The sequence below is a fragment of the Lonchura striata genome, chromosome 5 (genome assembly GCF_050655825.1).
Source record: "Lonchura striata isolate lonStrDom1 chromosome 5, ASM5065582v1, whole genome shotgun sequence".
NCBI lineage: Eukaryota > Metazoa > Chordata > Aves > Passeriformes > Estrildidae > Lonchura > Lonchura striata.
In genome coordinates, this window is record NC_140707.1 from 28,438,215 (window position 1) to 28,460,428 (window position 22,214).

The 22,214-nt window shown below is 35.9% G+C and overlaps 2 protein-coding genes across 2 annotated transcripts; both read left to right on the top strand.

Annotated features, from left to right (window-relative positions):
* Positions 1–390: 390 nt before the first annotated feature.
* LOC110484481 (mucin-6) lies at positions 391–16,430 on the top strand. The gene is made up of 20 exons (XM_085582385.1): positions 391–433; positions 2,709–3,078; positions 3,717–3,843; positions 4,946–5,033; positions 5,423–5,532; positions 6,475–6,682; positions 7,478–7,600; positions 8,247–8,367; positions 8,671–8,809; positions 8,951–9,055; positions 9,380–9,452; positions 9,725–9,862; positions 10,687–10,848; positions 11,395–11,489; positions 12,138–12,270; positions 12,900–13,149; positions 14,283–14,335; positions 14,458–14,567; positions 15,300–15,451; positions 16,194–16,430. Exons 1-20 carry the CDS (start codon positions 391–393, stop codon positions 16,417–16,419), a joined length of 2,826 nt encoding a protein of 941 aa, XP_085438511.1. The 3' UTR covers positions 16,420–16,430.
* Positions 16,431–16,453: 23 nt separating this feature from the next.
* Positions 16,454–22,148, top strand: LOC146767314 (mucin-6-like). Its single transcript, XM_085580179.1, has 4 exons — positions 16,454–16,909; positions 17,277–17,462; positions 17,854–18,093; positions 18,504–22,148. Exons 2-4 carry the CDS (start codon positions 17,370–17,372, stop codon positions 18,672–18,674), a joined length of 504 nt encoding a protein of 167 aa, XP_085436305.1. The 5' UTR covers positions 16,454–16,909; positions 17,277–17,369; the 3' UTR covers positions 18,675–22,148.
* The last annotated feature ends 66 nt before the right edge of the window (positions 22,149–22,214 follow it).

A 22,214-nucleotide genomic window follows, 5' to 3' on the forward strand; every position in this document is an offset into this window, starting at 1 on the left:
GTGTTCAGCTGTGCCAGCTGCTGTCACACTTCTAGTAGTTTACCAGCAGTTTTCCCTTAATTCCAAAGAATTACTTCTGTGATCCATCCAAATCTGTATGCAAAATTAACTCCAGCCACCTACTTACTGTAAATTTGTGCTAGTCCTTCTGAGTCTGAGAAATATAAATAGTGAGGTACTACTACTATCTGACTTGTATAAAACAATGCAAGAACAAAACAAAATTAGCATATTATAGCTTTAAAATATTTAAAATATTAGATATTAGAAGTATAGTTGGAAAGGCAGGTTATCCTTAAAACGTTAACTCATAATTAAACTTTAATTGTAAATTTTGACTGTAGTTATTGCGGAATTTTCTGTTATAAAGAAATTTAGGTTCTGTTCAAAATGATGGTTGACAAGGACTTGCAAGCCAGAGCACAAGGGAGGGGTAAGCAGAAAAAGCTCAATAGCCTCACAGAATTCCCTGAACTGAAAATAATTGGAGGCTGAGAAGTATCTGTGGAAGTATATATGCCTGATCTGATGGTAGTCTTCCCTTGGGCAGGCTGTTAATGGTCACTGCTAGAAATAAAATACAGAGCTATATCAACCCTTAGGCAGAACCAACACACTTTCTCACATGTCCTTATCTGAAGAAATGTGAGGCACTGACTTCTAAATTTGAAGTTCATTCAATAGTCATTTCGTTTTCCATGTCCATGGCAAGAAGGAATGAATGTCATCATGCTAACATGATATATTTTACAGGACATGATGCTCCTATGCTATGGGATTAAGAAGGTTATAGCCCTTCTGAAAACACAAAATTTTCACAATATCTTTCTAAAATAAGTAAGGATATCAGTCCTAATATTCTGATAGGAATATTTTTCTATCCTATTTTATTTACAGCCAATCTTCCTGGTAATTAATATTTTTAGTGTTTTCACACTAAAATATCATGCTTTGCTTCTGCAATACCATTAGAAATCCATTCTCTGTACTCCAAAGCTTGTTGTATTCCAGTGGCTGAATGAAATTCTTTAACCAGTTTGGGGAAAATGTGGAGGTGTAGAACAAAAATAATTATATAAAATGAAAATTTATTATAAGAAGCATTTATTTAGGTGGAAGAAACTGAGAGTGGCTTGAATTAGGAGAATTCTCATTCAGTTTAAGCATAGAGAAGCTACATGAAGTTCATCCTTAAAGTAAAAATAGATGAAAGACTTTTAATCTGACGAAAAATTCTCAAATATTCAGGAACTCATCTCTGTCTGCTGTCTGTTCTTACAACAAGAGAAACAGTAGAACATGGATACAGACTAATTAAAAGAAAATCCCTAGATATTATTTAGCAAAAGCTGAACTCAAAAGACAAATGCATAATCTGTATTTAAACTTCCTTGAGTTGTTGACATTCCCATTTGTTATTTTTCTTTGATAAGATTTAAATAAAAACAAATACAGTGACCGTGCTCCTGTGTTTATTGAAAGGGGCACCTCTTGCACTCTGACCATTGTGCAGCCCTGGGTAATCATTCCTTGGCACACTCTGGGGTTTGGTGGTCAGTATCACTCAGGCATAGTATATTCAACTACCTGGACTTGGGAATGAAGGATCAATTATAACAATCAGCCAATTCCTATTTTCCAGTCAGACCTTCAGGACAGAACAGAAGTGTGGAAGAGGAGTACTTTTTGCCAACAGGTAACTGCTCATTGGGAAACAGTATTTTCTGCATGACCTGGATAAAACCACTAGCATTCTACAGTTATTTGATCTCTCCTTCACAGTTAAAAGAGATATTTTGGCTTTAAAACAATAAATGTAAATTGCATGTAGACTTTGATAAACTTGTCTGATACTTTGTAACTCTAAGATATATACTAAGATACCTGAGCTTCATATGATGCCATAAGCAAAAATAATTAAAAAATGAAATTAACAATCTAAGTCTGGAAATACAGAACTGAGGACATGATTTGAGGTACTTCAATAAAATTATCAGCTTCAGAGGGACTGTTCAAATGCTATAACTAGGTGCAGAAATATCTTACAGCAGGCGCTGGAGTTGTATCTCTCTTTTTTTTTTTTTTTTTTTTTACTCATTTCCACATTAAAAAAATCTGTCTATTCAGATGAACTTTCCAGACTACTTCTTAAAGATGAAAATTGATTAAAACAATCTGAATATTTATAAAAATGGCTGGAACTTTGTCACACGAATACACAGCTGAGGAGTGTGAAATTACAAGTTGGGCTTTGAAGACTGTCTTTGGATATCTAGTGATTTGACTGTGCAGTTAATCATGATACAGTAATGCCAAGTACAGCTTGGTAAAATCTGTGTCTGAGATGTTAAAGCTCTGTCCAGTAGCAAGCTGTCACCTTTGCAAACAGATCTAGCAGACGGAAATAAGAAATGAAATCTCTATATTACCCATAGAAGTTGAAAAGGCTTTTCCCAAGCTAGGAAGTTAGGGAATTCTCCTCTGCTTACACTAAATGAGAATATTGCTCTCACTCCTAATATTGTTTCACTTTCTGACTTGAGATAAAATTTTGAGATAACAAAAAAATAAAAAAAACAAACAGAGGGCTAGAATATTGTTTACAGAATTAAGCAGAAGCTTAATAACTTGTCCTAGAATTTATATTTGAATTGCTAATTGGAAGAATGAGCAAATATGCTAAATCCATCTTTCTTTCTCTTTTATAGTTTTGAGCAAAGATTCCTGTTCTACCTGGGGAGGAGGGCATTTTTTAACCTTTGATAAATACCAATATGACTTCACTGGGACTTGCAACTACATCTTTGCAACTAACCATCTTTCTTTCTCATTTATAGTTTTGAGCAAAGATTCCTGTTCTACCTGGGGAGGAGGGCATTTTTCAACCTTTGATAAATACCAATATGACTTCACTGGGACTTGCAATTACATCTTTGCAACTGTATGTGATGAGACCAGCCCAGACTTCAACATCCAGTTCCGTCGTGGGCTAGACAAAAAAATTGCAAGGATCATTATTGAGCTTGGCCCTTCTGTTGTCATGGTTGAGAAAGGCAGCATTTCTGTCAGGAGTGTTGGGTAAGATTCTGCCATGAATGGGGTGTGGAGGGTTTCGAGAAGATGAATGGGGTGTATAGTGTTTAGAGAAGGCAGGGTGTTATATAGCAGGTGCAGGGACTTGTGTAGCAGGTGCACTGATGACTGCTTGTGACTAAAATAAATTAACAAATTACTAAAGGTAACACACCTAACTGGACTCTACTTCCTTTGCTTCCCATCAAGCACTCACACTCTATAACATTTTCTTAATAGGTTTCTCTGATCTTGTCAGTTTTCAGTCATAATTCTTATATTAAAACTCCATAGACTCTCCTTGGGATAATCAACATTAGTTTCATACCAACTTAATGGTTCTTGAAACATAACTATGCTCTAATAAAATGAAACCAAGTGAAGATGCCAAGTCTTGTCCAAACATTGTCAGTAGTAGAATCACTATGCAGCCCACTTTTGGTGATCTTTCTATGAAACTGCTCATGTGGATTTTCAATCAACAAAAACTTTCACATGTTTTGAAATGTCTTAGTAAAAAGGAAAAATATTCTGTTTCATGTTGCTGCAAGTACTCAGACTGGGTGTGTATCGTATCCAAAATAAATAACCACTATCTGCATAATCTTGCTATGAGGTTGGTTTCTCTTCTCACCTCATTTCAGTGTCATTCAGTTGCCTTACACCAGCAACGGAATCCAAATAGCACCTTACGGACGCAACATCCGTCTGGTAGCCAAGCTGATGGAGATGGAACTGGTGGTCATGTGGAACAATGATGACTACCTCATGGTTAGTAAATTCTTATACAGCAGAGAAGAAAATTCTCCGTGATTTACTGGAATGGCAAGAACTCTCTGAACTTAATGGGTGCTTTTGCATGTATTTACTATTTTGATATTTATTATTTTCCTATTTCTTATTCTTGAAATAAACAGCTTTGCTTTCACTTGCAGCATTGGTAGTTAGCTAAAGGCACCAGTGCTGAGATTTGTGGATACTTTCACACATTTTAATCTTTCCTTGGGGTATTCCAGCAGCTGCAATGTTTTTCTTAAGAAATGTTATTTCAAGTTGTGTTGAACTTAATATTGTATGGCATAGTTTAGTCTTTTTTATTGAGTTTCCCTGGGACAACTTTTGGTTTCAAATATTGAATGCTTCTACCAGTTTATTTTTTTCTTTCCTATTTCTGAATCTTTTCAGGTATTCCCTTCAAAATCCCAAATACATTTTCTCAGTGAGACCTCTGATATTATTGTCACAAAAGAGACTGAATTCTAAATTGATTGTTTGGTAAAACAAGGAGATGTAGTAAATTGTCTGGGAGATACATCAGCAGATTTATTATTATCACATATATAAGAGAAAATGCTACTCTGATGGGTTACTCTGACTATACAAAGATTATGGTTTTATTTCTCTGACCTACGATTTTCATAATAATTCATTGTTTATAGTCAGTAGTAATACTACCATATTAGTCTCTAGAATAATAGACAACTGAATAACCTTCTTCTGAAAATAAATGTTCTTCCTGTAACCTTAATTTCTTAAGAAATTGAAATTTGTACTCTGTCAACAAAGATATTAGGAAGGCTTCAGCATTATTTTCTTTTTTCCCTGGCTCCTTAGATTGTTATCCCCCCTCAATTCCCTGTGTCTTCAAATCTTATCCTTTTTATTAAATACTAATTTTAAAAAATCATGATTTGCCTATTAGGAAAAGACTTCACTGCTTACAAAATTCTTCCTTCAAAAAACTCACTGAAATTAATGAGAAAAATCACTTTTAATTGGGTGCTTGAACTGAATTTGTTTGAGAAAGTAATTGCTGTATAGATAATTTTACTTAGGGTGACCCTTTAAAATGTTTTGTTGTATTTTATTTTAGGTTTTGGCTGAAAAAAAATACATGGGGAAAACATGTGGAATGTGTGGGAACTATGATGGTTATGAATTGAATGAATTTGTGCGTGAAGGTAAGTGACATTTGAGACAGAAAGAGAGCTAAAGTGAGTCAAGGTGAAAACTGAATACTATGATAGCATTGCTGTGTTCCAGAATTGAGTAAAGCAGTTCAATGGAGCACCAACATACTTCATACGATTATGCTACACTCTGTTATCTGCCATGAGCATAATATAATGGGTTCCTCACACAAGTGATAAGGACCCTTATCTTTTACAAACAGGTGGTAAGGATCACACTCTCCTGACTTCCACAAGAGGCAGTTGTTATCATTGGGAAAATTAACTAGTAGAACATTTAACAGTCAAAGAGTAAAATCTGAGTTTTGCTACACCACAGCAACAAGTAAACAAATCAATGCAATCTTTTCCCTGACAAATTATAACCCTTTCATTTCCAGGTAAATTGCTGGATACATATAAATTTGCTGCCCTACAAAAAATGGATGATCCATCAGAGATCTGCCTGTCTGAGGAGATACCAATTTCTGCTGTTCCTCACAAAAAATATGTAAGAAAGATCTTCTTGGCTTCTCTGCAGCACGATTCTTAGCAGGGGGCAAGACAGAAATCAACAACAGAGAGACAATGGTTTCATAAAAATCACTTCCATGAAAATGGATACAGTCAATATCTGTATAGCATGATATGAGAAACAAAAGGAGTTCTTTACATTAAATTACATTTTAATAAAATCCCACAGATGTTTTTAAGGCTAGATTTAAATCACTCATAAAAATCAGCATTTAGCTCAGAGTTTTCTGGAATTCCATGCAGGTCATCACAGTAAATTAATGGAAACCAGTGAAAAATTTTAAGAACTTTTTCTCTAACACCTGGAGACTTGATACTATAAGCTGTACAGATTTGAAGATATTTACAATGCCTAAAACATCTTGCTAGATAACATCACTGATAACAGGGACAATCACCATCAACTGCTATCACATAGAGTTCTAAATGAAAAGAAAATCAGTGTGCCTGACAACCTTTGAGACCTTACACTGCAGTAGGCACCATGATAGGCAACACAAACATGCAGGTAAACAGGAATGCACCAAGTGTGTGCTCAAAGAAGAATGAATTTTGTGATCTTCACAAAATGGGATGTTTTTCATGGAACATGTTGTCTCATGTTTGCCATGAGACAGCACATTTCCTGTGTGTAATGCTCTCATCCATTTTTAGGGAGTTGATGGTACAGAAAGTGACTTAATTTTCAATATGAGAAATGGAATTATTTTGATATATCAAGTTCTTTCTATTGTACAATGAATTTATATTCCCTTCTATCTGTGAATTTCTACACATTTGAAGTCAAATATGTATTATTAAACTAGGGGGAAAAGCAAACAAACCAACAAGAAAATCACAATTAGCAGTGTTTATCCCACTGTGGTTTTCATACAAGGGAAACACCACCAAGAACAGTTTTCTTCCTCTTTTTATTTAGGCCATGATCTGCTCTCAGCTACTTAATTTGGTGTCGCCAACCTGCAGTGTGCCCAAGGATAGGTTTGTCATTCGTTGCCAGCTTGATATGCAGGACTGCAGTGAGCCAGGACAAAACAACTGCACTTGTTCTACACTGTCAGAGTATTCCAGGCAATGTGCTATGTCCCACCAAATGGTGTTCAACTGGAGAACTGAAAACTTCTGCTGTAAGTTCAAATGGTTTATTCATGAGAGACTGTGCTTAACTTTTCTGTGTCTTGAATAGAGAGATAATGATAATAACTGGAATATTCTAAAAAGTCTTTACTGTCTTTAATCAAACAAATTATTTTCTACAGAGAACAGTGGTCTTTGATAAAACTGTAAGGAGAGCAGGGAAACCTCAAAGAAGAAGGAAGCTCAAAACATAGCTCCCATGTCTAGATCAGTGACAATAAAACAGATAAACATCCACCAAGTGAAAACTGTTTAACTTATCAAACTTCCTACAGGAGGCTGCTTGCTCTAAGAACAGTTTTCTTATTACTGTACTTGGAAAATTAGCCAGTGAAGAGAGAGCATTTTTAGATAGCCTCTGAAGTCTTTGAACCTTTATGCTAATGATTGCTATAGCTCCCTTTATTCAAAGATGATTTTCAGTACTCCTTTTTCAGATGTTCAACCTTCTTATTTACAAGGACTGATTGGAAGTAAAACCTTGAAGTACTACAGAAAATCTGATTTTTGGTACTTCATTAGGCTGCAGTATGGCCTGCTTGCCATTCTCCAAGCTTCTGAAAAAGTGTTTCCAATTTTTTGGGCAAGAAATATGAAAGAAAGCCAGAGTGAATATATGATGGCAACAAAGAATACTCAAATGATGAAATTAATATTGAGGCAGGATAGAAGAATGTTAGTGTCAGAAAGCAGAAGGTCTTTTCCTGGCTAGGTAGCAGATGAAATATTCTCTGTTTACACTTTAAAAATCTTAACACTCCTAACACTCCCACTGTTTGTTGCAGCTGTGGGAAAATGTTCTGCAAACCAAATCTATGAGGAATGTGGTTCTCCATGTATTAAAACCTGTTCCAACCCGGAGTACAGCTGCTCCAGTCACTGTACCTATGGCTGCTTTTGTCCAGAAGGTATAATTTAATCATATTCTTAATGGATCACACAAATGTTTTTTGCACATATCCAGTCAAGTGGAATGGACTGCTTAATAATGAACTAGCTGTGCATTTCAGGGCATTGTGCTGCTAGAACTGCTCTTTCTCAGGTAACATAATGTAACTGGAATCTTGAGTAATTGTGGTCCTTAAAGATGGTTGGTTACAAGAGCAGAGCTATGAATACATTTTACTCACAAGACCATGGTTTGTGATGGGATAAAGATACACCATCTGCTTAAAGTTCTTTACTTAAATATACATTGATCAGGCATCAGGAAGAGGTAGCATACTTCAGAGGATTTCTGCAGTATTATGGGAATTGTGTAAATTCCCTTTAAAATAATTCAAGATGAACTCATTACAGAAATTATGATTATTACTATCATTTGCATTTCAAAACAGGACAACTGACATATGACAAAGTAGTCAAAAGCTGTTGTCACTTGTGAATATTCAGTTTCATTTTAATTAGGAGAAAATTTCCTAGATATTACATCTCCAAGTACGGACACTGTGCAAAAATAGCATTCTCAGGCTAATTTCAGAAAGCACTCAAGCCATAATAACTGTAGTGCTAAGTGAGGATGGGGAAAAATGTTTTGTTTATCTTCTTTGGCAGGAACTGTTCTTGATGATATCTCAAAGAATCGGACATGTGTTCACATTAGCCAGTGTCCATGTACACTGAATGGGAAAACATATGCTCCTGGTGAGACAATGAAAGCAGCTTGTAGGACCTGGTGAGTTCTCTTCCATGAGAGAATAAAAGGTACCTTTACTAGACAATTGGAAAATTTTGCCTAATCTTTCAAAGGGCAGCTCCTTTCATGATTCAGGAAAGTTTACTGATAATCCATACAGGAGTTCAGCAACTTATTAAATTAAGATGAGCAACTTCAACTGATATATGTAGACAAAATCAAAGCATAGACAGCATAAAGAGAAAAGTGATAAAAACTACATATTTCATTGCTAGGAAGTAGCTGAGATTTTGGAGCATGAAGAAAAGAGTAACCTGGCACAGAATTCCTTGTTTTCTGCAGTAAATGTGTGATGGGTCAATGGAACTGCAAAGACTTGCCCTGCCCTGGAAGGTGTTCACTGGAAGGAGGCTCCTTTGTTACCACGTTTGATTCGAGGCCATATCGATTCCATGGGGTTTGCACTTATGTTCTTATGAAGGTAATAGATATATTTTAATAAGTCTTTGGTTTCCTATTGGAATACAAACTGAGGACTTAATCAGATACACATTTATTCTACAAGTCATTGTTATACTGGCATAGGCTTCTCTTTTTACTTCTCTTTTCTGTTTCCATCCAGAGTTCCAGCCTGCCACACAATGGAACCCTAATGGCTGTTTATGAAAAGACTGGTTATTCTCATTCTGAGACATCACTTAGTGCTATAATTTATCAATCTACCAAGGTAGGTATCCCCTCCACAGGTTCTACCCAGCTAGATTAGCAAAATAAGTGCTCAAAGTCATTGCTGGCAGCTTGAAATTAAAGATTATGGAGGATAAATACTGAAAATATGTTTCTGTTCAGGTATACGCAGTAAAGATCTCAATTACATCAAGTTACACAGGTATTTTCAAAGTGAAAGCTAAAAGCAGCATGTTAGAGTGTGAGAAAATGCTTGAATTAATTTTTTCTTTTACATAGATCATTGACAGTACAGTTGTTTAACTTAACATATAAATATCATCTTAAAGATAGTTACTTCTGGTTTCATGTCCTCTTCTTACAGGACAAAATTGTGATTTCTCAGAATGATCTCCTTACTGATGATGATGAACTCAAGCGGTTGCCTTACAGATCAGGTAAAAAAAAGCGGGGGGGAATATAAGTTATATCCAAATTAAATTACATGTCTGTTTTTACACAGCCCAGCATCTTTCACAATATTTCAATTGCTAATACCAGGGGTTTTAGAGGAAGGTTAAAGTCTCTCCTGCTGCATCTGTTCCTCTGTGGAGAGTTGTGTGTGGGAGAAGAGCTGTAGACAGAGTGCTAGAACATTTATATATGTGTTAAAATCGTTACCTTGCAGTATCACCAACATCTCTATTTTTAAACATGCTTGCTCCTTCAGGAGACATCACCGTTTTCAGACAGTCCTCCATGTACATTCAGATGCATACAAACTTTGGGCTGGAACTTGCAGTTCAAACATTACCTGTGTTCCAGGCCTACGTGAAAGTTGGATCACAATTCAAAGGCAGGACACTAGGTAAGTAAACAAGTCCTCTTACAAAGGAGAAAATGTAGGGAGTATAATTTTGATAACTTGGTATTCATCTTTTAGGAAATCAATTTTCTTCTCCAGATTCAAAGAAAAAAAATGTATTGGAAGCTGAATTGGTTTTTCACTAATAACTTTAAAATTAATAAAAGAAACCAGAGGTGTTACATTTTTCATGCATAACACAATGCTGTTCTCTATTTTATGTGTGCCTTTTTCAATATGTGCGATACTATGCAATGAAGGAGCAACAAATAAGTCTGTGTGGTCTCTGTATCTTGGAGCACAAAGTTCTTTGAATGTAGTGCACAACCACTGTAAACACAATGAATCTAAAAATCTAAAAGCTTCTGAGCTGGTAATCACCAGATGCAGATGTTTATTGTACAGCAACCTTAGCCACACAAGCATATTTTGCACTCTGATTATGGGAGAGGTTTTGGCTTTTTACAAAAGACTAAATGCATATTCTTTGTCATTATGCATTTAATATACATAAGAAAACATGCAACTTCAAAAGTGTTTCATGGCCTTTCTCTTTTACTTTATTTAAAACCACTTTTTTCTAAAATAAGACAAAACTTCTCTATGATTTTGTCGTTGATTAGAAGCTGACACTCAACTTGAGGAGGCAGAGGCTCAGTGACTGAACGTGTACATAATCAAGATTCTCTGGCTACTTGACCTGACTAGTCATTGACACTCTATGTAGAGCTTTTGAATCAATTGTGTCACTGTAATAGAATGAAACATAGGCCATTGTGCACACATTCTTTAATTTCTGCCATCCCTTGCATTTCTGATGTTGTCAGGTCTGTGTGGCAATTACAATGGAGACACTACAGACGACTTCATGACTAGCATGGATATCACTGAAGGGACAGCTTCCCTGTTTGTAGATTCCTGGAGGGCAGGAAATTGCCATCCTGCCTTAGAGAGAGAGACTGACCCTTGTGCTTTGAGCCAACTGAACAGTAAGTAGATGATGCCGTGGTAACTGATCTCTCCAACTGGCTTTGTCCAACACTTCCATAAGCCCACACCAGGGAAATGAGAGAGATGGACAGAAACAGAGACTGAGTGGATTGAATATCACAAATTCAGTCACCAACAAGCCATTTATGCTTTCTAGAATACACATCAAGTGAAAGCTCATCAGATCCCATTCTAGAGATCTGGGATTGAGATGATGAATGAGAGGGGTTTGATCCATCTAGTGAAACTGCAATGTCCACGAATGTCTTAGGCTTGCTCAGCAGTACTGAGACTGAAATCCAGGTTTTGTCTTCCCAAGTCTCTATTGCTATTGGTCTTGGAAAAAAAAAAAATAGGTAAGAAAGAAAAAAACTCTACTGAGCTGCTTGTACAAGAATAGTCTGAAAACTAATAAGTTAAGTTGTCCTATTGTTAGTGCTTCATTGCCAAAAGTTCACCCAAAACACCAAATTTTTTTTCAATTTCCTTTTTAATTTCTTCTCCCTAATTTTCCCTTTTTAATGTTTATTGTTTACTTTCATTAGAAATATCTGCTGAGACTCATTGCTCCATTCTGACCAAGAAGGGTACAGTGTTTGAGAAATGCCATGCTGTGGTGAACCCTATTCCTTTCTACAAGGTATGAAGTTATTATGATGGATGTTGTACAGAGGGAGTCCAAATATAAACCAGATTGGACCCATATACAGTGTCCCACGCATTGAATCAGCAATGCAGAGAAGCTTAGGAACAGGTGTGGCTTTCAAAATTATGTCTCCACCACACTGAAAGTCTGTTTGGTCACAGGCACCAGTCCCATTCCTGTGAATCAGAAAATATTTTTGCTCATGCTTCAGTTGTCCATGACAACAACATTAACTGTGCAAAGTGTTGATTTTACCATGTACATAACTGAGTTTAATATACATGCCAATCTACATAAAACATTTTGAATATTAAAAATGAGAAGCAAATAAACAAAGGCATTTTTTAGGGTACTAAGTATATTTTATTTACATCAGCAATCAATTACTCAGATATACTCCATCAGTTTTAGTTATGCAGTAATATGTATCTTGTAGGACTTAGTAATTCAGCATAGAATCATGTTGGTTGGGAAAGATTTTTGAGATCATTGAGTCCAAGAATAAATACAACAATGCTAAGTCCACCACTACACCATGTCCCTAAATATCATGTCCACATGTCTTTCAAATACCTTCATGGTTTAGCACTTCCAAATGTCTGGTCCCCAGTAACAAAGTACTCTCTGTGTGTTGGTTTTCAGAGATGTGTCTACCAGGCCTGTAATTATGAAGAGACTTTTCCTTACATTTGTTCTGCTCTGGGATCATATGCACGAGCATGTAGCTCCATGGGTTTAATCCTTGAGAACTGGAGGAGCAGTATGGACAATTGCAGTGAGTACCTCTTAGTGGTCTGCCATCAGATGAATAATGAGGAAATAGTGATCAGAAAGAAGAGCTGCAATGGGTAACAAATATCCAACTGTTGAATACCCTTCTAGTGCCTGTCTCAACAGGGTTGTTATTTCAAGACTATATGAAAAAGATTGTTCATATGCTTTAAGGTGAGTATGCAGATGCTTCCAGGACTTGATAATTAAGGTACAGAATAGCCATAAAAATAAAGCTATCCTGTAAAATGAGGAAGAACTAGGGAAAACTGACTACAGATTTTATTATTTTGCAACTTCGACATAGGTACAGCTTTCACTGTTACTCAAAAATTCATTGATATTTCTGCTAAACTTCCCTTTGCATTATTAAATTATGCATTAGTCTAAGATTCACAAAAAAGTTGTAAGGTATTTTACCTGCATGAAACTTCTGAACAGCTGCATAATTTGCTGTTAAGTCTTGGTCTGCAACATGTTTTGCTGGAGCTCCACATCCACAGGAAGAGAAGCAACAGGAAGCATTGAAACGACACAAAATAAGCAGCACATAATAAGCAAAAGGACATTATCTTCCACAAGGAAGACAATGAGTAAATGAAGTTTAACATACACTCTGGTCTTGTTTTATAGCCATTACTTGCACTGGCAATCAAACATTCAGCTACAACACTCAGGCATGTGACAGGACATGCTTGTCACTCTCCAACCGAGCCCTGGAATGCCATCCAACTGATATTCCTATTGAAGGCTGCCAGTGTCCTAAAGGAATGTACCTGAACCACAAGAATGAGTGTGTTCGTAAATCTCATTGTCCCTGCTACTTAGAGGACAGAAAGTACATCCTGCCTGACCAGTCAACAATGACTGGTGGGATCACCTGGTAAGTGTGTCAAGTTTAAAGGTGAACAAACTGAAAATGGAGATGAGGGGTCTTCATGTCTCTGTCAAGGGTCAACTGCATTAAGCAGACAAGCACCACACAGCTGCTTACTCCAGCAGGATGTGGAGGAGAATCAGAAGGACAGCAGCAAGCAACCTTATGGGTAGAGATATAGACAGTTTACTATATTTCTTTATTATTAATAAGCAAAAGGCTTATTTAATAAGCAAAGCAGCATGAACAATCAAAGTTAAGTAAGGAATTGATTCAAAACTTCCTGTCAGCAGGCAGCCATTCAGACATTTCCAGGAAAGCGTGAATTTGCCATGCATAGTGATTTGTTGGGAAGACGAGTGCTGTAACTCAGAACATCCCTCCTTCTTCCTTCGTTACCTGAGCTTTTATTGCTGAGCTTGATGTGGTATAGTATGGAATCTTTCTTTGGTCAGTGCAGTCAGCTGTCCTGGCTGTGTCCCCTCCCAGCTTTCACTTAGAATGAAAATACTTTGCTTCTCAGCCTCCTCCCTGGCAAGAGGAGGAGGAATGCTGGGACACAGTTCAGCTAAAACAGCATTTTGCTATCAACAGTCTTTTGGTCACAAATCCAAAACTCAGCACCACTGAGCTGCTACAAAGAAAATTAACTCAATTCCAACCCAAACCAGTATGGTCTCCCTTATTTTTAATAGCATAAATTTATTTTTCAAGACATCTTTTTTGCCCTTTTCTAAACTACAAATATTCTTAACCAAACAGAAAACATTTTACTTACCTTCAGCTTGGAAATGTTACAGAGAAAACTAAAAAATAATAGCTAAGATCTGATTATTCCTACTAGGAGATTTTGTCAACAGCACTTAGCTATATACAAAATTCTGGAATAACTTAATAGGCCATCCTCATAGTGACAAGTGCCTATGAGTGTTAATAGTGATAATAGGCTACTATTCACTTTCAAATTGATGTTACTGTATAATACAAAAAGTGAAGAGTCAAGCTGACTCATATTCCACTTCAAAGGATGGGAACGAGGTAATAACATGAGTGAAACATTTTTAATAAAACAATTTCGCAAAAAAATAAAAACTTCTTTCTTAGAAGAGATTTCCATTTATTTTTCTTTTTCTTCCTAGCTACTGTGTTAATGGGAGGCTAAGTTGCGCAGGCAAACCTCAAAATCCTGCAGGTATGAGTCTGATATTGTTTACTTAGAAACATTTTTTGTCCTTTATGTTGTAAAATTACTACTTTGCTGTTCTCTTCTATGTTAATTTCTCCCTAATGTTAATTTTTCTTCCTTTTTCCTAGAAAACTGCAAAGCTCCTAAGAAATACATTTCATGTTCTGACAATTTAGAAAACAAGTATGGAGCTGCATGTGCCCCTACCTGTCAGATGCTGGCTACTGGAATTGAATGTGTGAGTTTCACAGCTCTGGGATATTTATCATTTGGAGAGAGGTAGAATGTTCTAGTTTTTACTTAGAACTATACTACATTGATTCCAGTGAAATTACAGGATTTTTTTTTTAATGTGATGCAGTTAAATATCAGGCTGTGGACACAAAAATTGTACATATATTTAAGAAGTGATTAAATAAATTAATTGCATGAATTGATGAATGAAATTCTATTAGAATAAAAATCCATTAAGGATTCTTAACTACATGGCTATAATCTCTAGCTCAGGTACTCCAGAAGCTGTGACTCCATGTCAGTGGAAATATGGGGTTTATGCTTCCTCTTCTATTTTTTCTCAACTCTTTGTTGCCATTGATCACAGAATGCAGGAGACCTGGGTTAGGTGAAGATCTGTGTTGTCCTGATAGGGTTTTCTTATATTAAGGAAACAGACTTATTGGAAGAATTGTAATCAGTTTTCTTGATATGAAGAATATCCTGTTGTACTGCTGAAAGACTGGTAGTGATAGAAGACAATTTTTTCAGTTTTTAGGTATGTTTAGCATCTCAAACCACAAATCTGTGTTACAGCTTTAGTGGAACTAGTTCAACTGACAACAAGGAACAGCACAAAACTGAATCAAGCCCAAACAGAACTTAGCACGGGTTCACCCTTGACACCATTCACATGCAGGATAAAATGCATCTCACATTCTTTTATTTTTATTTTGCAATCTGTTGGCCTTCCCAGATACCCACTAAGTGTGAATCAGGCTGTGTCTGTGCTGATGGCCTCTATGAAAACCTCGATGGCAGGTGTGTGCCAGCTGAGGAGTGTCCATGTGAATATGGTGGCCTTGCTTATGGAAGAGGTGAACAAATCCAGACAGAATGTGAGATCTGGTAAGAATGACAGTTTTTCATTGCTGATCCTCTGTTTCACTGAAGTGCACAGTCACATAAAAATAAATGTTTAACTGACTGGAGAGTAGGAAATGGTAACAACTGTAAGGAAGAAATACCACGACAGACTACAGGGATTAACAGAGAGAGAAGATTAACATTTGACAACATATGTATGGATAAGAGCTGTTGTACCAGGGATAATATCTGCCTTATCTATGTTCAAGAATAAAGGCGTCCAATAGGGCCTGTGACTGAAAATTATATAAAGTCAAGTATTATTAACAACTCTACTTAAATAAAGATGAGGGCCAAATCTTTCTTCTTTTCTGTAGATAAAAGCAACCAGCCCCAAAAAGATTCCCATCCCATTAGCAGCATTCTCAATGTACTTTATTCCCTTTCTAGTCTATTATTATAATAAAAAAACACTCCCCAAACTGCACAGAGCAATGATTTCTGATCTAATCAAGAGCAAAAATAAATGGGTTTAATATACTATTTCTTTCATTAAAAAAAAAAAAGCACAAAAATTATTAAAGGTTTCTTTTTTATTAATAATTAATTTTCTAGGCAGTCCATAAATTTTAATTATGGTTCTTATATTAACTTGGTCTCAGTGTACATAAGTCAATTAAACATGTTGAACATGTTATCAAATAAAAGTGGATGTATATAAAAATAAGCAGGTGAAGATAGCATTTCTTTGAAATCTGAATGTGGTTTCTCTTCTCACTCCCAGCACTTGCACAAAAGGCAAATGGAAATGTGTTCAGAAAACAAGGTGTTCCTCCACCTGTAATCTGTATGGAGAAGGCCACATCACCACCTTTGATGGACAGCGTTTTGTGTTTGATGGCAACTGTGAATACATATTAGCTATGGTAACCTGCTTCCTTTTGGTTGTTTCAGCAGCATCTCAGCATCAAGAAATAGCTGAATTTAAGAAACTAATAAAAATATGCTAGGATGCATCAATAAACAATATAGCACTTTGAATGTTTATAACCACTTACTGAGTTTCTACATATTATGTTTATTTCAATGCTTATAATGAAAATATTTTACTTCTAAAACTCCATAATTTTCATGCAATTATAACCAATTTTAGATTTTTAAAAAATATGTTTAAATAGTCATTGTATTCTATACCAGATAAATATGTCTTCAGGGAAGTTACATCAGTTTGGCCAGTAAAGCAGGGGTCATCACCTCTCCAAACAGAATTACTAATGACATTTTAAGCATCCTGTGTTTTCTTATACTTTTATGTTTTAAGTAGGAAGACTTAAGGCTCAGTCTATTGAGCCTTTGTGCTTCTTGTGGTTTGTTTTGGGTTTTTTTTAGGATGGTTGCAGTGTTAACAGACCCATTTCCTCTTTCAAAATTGTTACTGAAAATGTAATCTGTGGGAAATCAGGAGTTACATGCTCCAGATCCATCAGCATTTACCTTGGGGTAAGCTCTTCTTTCTGCCATTATCCAGCTGAATAGATTTTAAGACCAGGTTTTCTTAATTTTTTGGAAGCTTTAGCTGTATCTTAAGAGAAAGGTCTTGTAAATGAAATTATGTGCTAAACCTAGAGCCTTGGTTTTAGTAGGAAATGCCATAGCTGTTTGTTTGGGTTTTTTTAATTCTCATGTTGTGTTTCATTCTCCAAGAATCTTGTCTATGTAGAAGCCAGGAAATTTTGAAGCTTACTGTGCAGTGAATTGCTCAATCTAAAAATACGGTTTTCCTGCTGCAATGTTACAGCAGCTGAACTTCAGCGATGAAAATACTGAAATTTGATAAATTGTAACTTCCAGATAAATTTTCTTCCAGAATCTGACAATCATACTGAGAGATGAAACCTTCGCTATTTCTGGGGAAAATCCTGGTATAAGATACAAAGTGAAAAAGAATGCCCTTCACCTGATGTTTGATATCATTATCCCAGGAAAATACAACATGACCCTTATATGGAATAAGCACATGAACTTCTTTATCAAGATCTCCAGAGAAACACAGGTATTGCAGAATAATTTCCTTAAAGTGTCTCTCCATTCAGATTGAACTGCACATTTGATCATGGTTACCTTGAGTCTCTGTGATGGCAAAGCAATTAATTTTGTTATCTCCAAAACAGCAGAGATCTCACAAGAGGTTAACTTTTAAGGGATTTTTATACTGCATTCAGGAAATTTTTGAGCTAAGTGTTTGTAATTTATGCAACTGCACATTTGAATTTGATCTCTAAATGGTGACAGTTTACAGTTTAGAGGAGAAACCCATGCACAAGTATGTTACGAGAGAGTATTTGTAGATGACATTCACTCCTAAAGCATAGAAAACAGTTATCAAAAGGGCGGGTGAGAATTGTAACTTCCTGAACTGATATTGATGCTTTCATTGAATCTAGGAAACGATCTGTGGTTTGTGTGGTAACTATAATGGCAACATGAAGGATGACTTTGAAACTCGAAGCAAGTACGTGGCATCAAACGAGCTAGAATTTGTCAACTCTTGGAAAGAGAATCCTCTCTGTGGGGATGTGTACTTTGTAGTGGACCCCTGCAGCAAGAACCCTTATCGTAAAGCATGGGCAGAAAAGACATGTTCCGTCATCAACAGCTATGTTTTTTCTGCCTGTCACAATAAGGTAAGAATTTAGTTGCTCTTTTTTTTATTTATAGGCATAATCTGTATTTTTCCAAATGCTCATGCTCAAACAGGTGATTTTCTATTTGGCAAAATGTTTCAATAAAATACATTTAAAAGTGTTTATAGCTCATGTTTATGTTAATTTTCTTTTTTTTTTTTTTAATTTGCACTTCACCAGCCCTTTTGTGAATACAAATGCCAAGTATGCCATTAACTGGTTAGTTACAACTAAGAGTGAAAAATGAATGAAGACTTAAGAATCAGGAATTGGTGATGCCTGATATTGATTAATCGGGTGGTGAAAACCAGTGAGAAATGTGGACAATGCTGCAGTGGCTATGCATATACATAGAGTATAATAGGCACAAAATAACCTTGGAAAATGAATCCCTTCTTTTTGCCATGCAGGTGAATCGGATGCCCTACTATGAGGCCTGTGTCCGAGACTCCTGTGGGTGTGACATTGGAGGGGACTGTCAGTGCATGTGTGACGCCATCGCAGTCTATGCCATGGCATGCTTGGAAAAAGGCATCTGCATTGACTGGAGGACCCCTGAGTTCTGTCGTGAGTTTCCTTAAGCTCTCCTTAAACAGGTTTAAGAGATTTTCACGGTCAGAACATTCATTTGGCAACATAGGAAACTTAGTAATAACCACCTCAATCTTTGCATTTTCTCTGTGGGCAAAGAATTAACCTCAGTCACATGGGTTTTAAAATCTGTACTTTTCAGCTAAATTAATCAAAATATTTTAACTCTTTTTATTATGGAGTCATGAGAGAGAAAATAATGTGGTCACAGAAAGCAGATTGTTTCTTCTGCTATCAGTGTATAGTATACTGTGAGTTTGCCAGCAGAGAAAGCATGAAATTGTAAAAAAATGTTTCATTTGAGTTATGATGAAATCAATTTCTGTGTGGATGTCAAGGGACTGTAGACAGCTGTGTTGGCTGGAACACTGTAAAACAGGAAGGTGTTCCAAAACAGCAAATACAAAGGAAAAAAGAGGATGGACATGTTATAAATCAATGTTAGAGTTGTCATCTTTGATGGATTTCCTTCCACATTTCAATATATTGTGTATGAAAAGTTGTGGAAATGTCTGCATATTGTACTTGCAAAAAAGAAACTGACTTCCACGAGTTAAAATATATATTTACATCAGAAGCTAATCACTTCAGTGAAGGTTTTTTTATTCCAATTGTTAATTAATTTTGTCTTCCTTCTAGTACTTTGGAAGTATCATGCTATTAATTTGAAAAAGAAAAATCTTCTCTCTTGCTTGTCCTTTCTTTAGCTGTCTATTGTGAGTATTACAATTCTCATAAAAGAAAAGGAATTGATGATGCTTTTTCCTATGGCTACAACGATGACAAATGCACCTGGCACTACAGGCCTTGTAACTGTCCAAATCAGAACTACAAATATGTCAATATTGAAGGTAATAACCTCTACTACTGTAAACCAGGAAACAGTAACATAATTGTTTTCAGTGCTGTTTTTTTTCTAGATCAGTCATACCACAGTTAAATAATGATAATCTAATTGATGTTATTTTTTAGGAAGTTTTGCTCATATTTCTCTTACCAGTAGTGTTTTAAATACATAATTAACTCAGTAGATGTACTATATTTAGCTTTATATCAAACTCAGCCTGTCTGGAAGAGAAACTTGCACCAAATCTAAAGAATTCACTGTACTTAGGAAAGAAAACATGGAGAGAGAAATTAATATTTTTATTAAACAAATGGATATAGCTGGAGAAACGTAGACAAAATCTCCTTCTGATGATAGCATTGGAAATACCTGAATAGATGATGTTGAAATTGATACTATTTTTAATAACAGATATATAATATATTCAGTTATGAATAGTGTAAATTAAATGCCTTTCTCTGTGAAATGTAAAACTTCTCTTCCCCTTTCTTCAGGCTGTTACAACTGCTCTCACAATGAATACTTTGACCATGAAGAAGAAAGGTGCATGCCTTGTGGTAAGCAGCATTTCTTTCTCCACAGTAACTTGAAAACCCTACTACAACATTTGCACAGACTCAGAGAAGATATTTTTATAGTATCTCTCCTAAATGAATGTTCATCTAAACATAACTTCCTTTCAAAATAAACCTATTACTATACTGCTTGTAAAATAAAGTATTGGTGTTCTAGTCTGTGTGAGGCACAGGCCCAGAAGAGCTGTGAGTCTCAGAGGGATTCAACACATTTCACAGAAAAAGGGAAGAGTGTAGCAGAAGAGCAGATTTAGCAACTGGACTCAATAAATATATTTCTAGATTTTTTTTTATTAATTAACTTGAAGTTCATTACCATATGGCTTATTTCCATGAAAACCTATCTTACTAAATAAGGTTCTGGATAGACTCTAGCTGGACAGTCTGGATTTTCATGCAGATGTAAAAAAAACTTAAGAACAAAATTCTCATTATAAAATTTTATCTTATGTGACCAGGATCTTAGTGATCTCCCTTACATACAAAACCATGTTCCACTATCCCTGAAAACTGAGGTGTCCTTAGCTATAAAAGTCATAACAAAGATAGGAAAAACTTACTAGAGTTCATTATAATAATGAGATGTATTGATTTCTTTGTAATTAAGTCCTTTGATGTGACTGTGACCATGGAAATATGTAAGATTAAATACTTTCAGGAACACCTCCTTGGAATCCATTCCGATGAGATTTGCCTTATCTGGGATATTCTAATATGTTTTTATTCACAAATATAACCTGTTTTGTCTTTATGTAACAGGACAAGTAAACGTTACCACCACACCTGAACCATCTTCACCTTCACCAGGTCAGTTTACACAGTGACCAACTCTATAACTTACGCACTGATATTATGTCCTGATAAGTGTTTATGATATCAATAATGCCCTTTTCTGTGTGATACAGCAGCATCATCAGTTTCACATGCATAAGGTGAAATGATAAAAAATACCCTGGCACCACAATATCCTGGGCTGTGTCAAAAGCTGCATGGCCAGCAGGTCAAGGGAGAGCACTGTGCCCCTCTGCTCTGATGAGAGCCCACCTGGAATGCTCTGTCCAGCCCTGCAGTCTTTAATTCAAGAAAGACAGAGTAGGGATACAAAAATGACCTGAGGGCTGGAACACCTCTCCTGTGAGAAAAGGCTGAGATCTGGGGTTGTTCAGCATGGGAAGGAGAAGGGTCCATGGAGACCTCTTTGTGACTTTTCAATACTAGAATGGGGCTTATAAGAAAGATGGAGATAGACTTTTTAAGTAGGACTTGTTGTGATGGGAGAAGGGGTATTTGTTTTAAATCAGATAACAGTAAATTCAGACTAGATATAAGGAAATAATTGTTTATGATGAGGCTGGTAAGACACTGGAAGATGTTGCCTGCAGAGACTGTTGAATCCCCTTACCTGGAAGCATTCAATTAAGGCTGGAGAGGCATTTGAGCAACCTGATCTAGTTGAACACACCTCCCCTCATTGCAGAGGGAGTGGATTAGATTATCATTAATGGTCTAAGACAACCCCAAGTCATTCTATGATTCTATGATGAAAAGGATCTCACAAAAATTTATGCCCAATCTTACTAGGGACTGGCCATATAATATTTCAACAGTTGAAGAAAGTCTTGATGGAAATGTGTGACTGACTATACCAAATCCCTATAGCCTGATACAGGAAAGGAATCTATATATCTTGATCTTAAATTTGTTAGAAATTCCATTGATTTCCCTGAAGACAGATGGTATTGGAAAACTTTACACTGTGGGTTGTGTGAATAATAAAATTATGGATAATATTTGATATATTATTGTAATATTGTTCCATTCTGCTGATATGAACAACTGTTTATGTCAAATTCACTTTAAAGTGAAGAAAAAGCTATAAAGCATGTCCAAGAATACCTGTTTAATGTATTCACTGCACATAATAGCAAAGGAAGCAATGGATAACAGTTCTTCAAGGTTTAATCTAAAAGATAATGGGTTTTAATAGTAGCTACTGCTAATAGCTATAAAACCACTTGTTTTACTTTAGAAAAAATTACATTAATATATATATGTTATCATACTGAGGACTATTTCATCATTTAATTTTGATTTTTTTTATTAGTAAC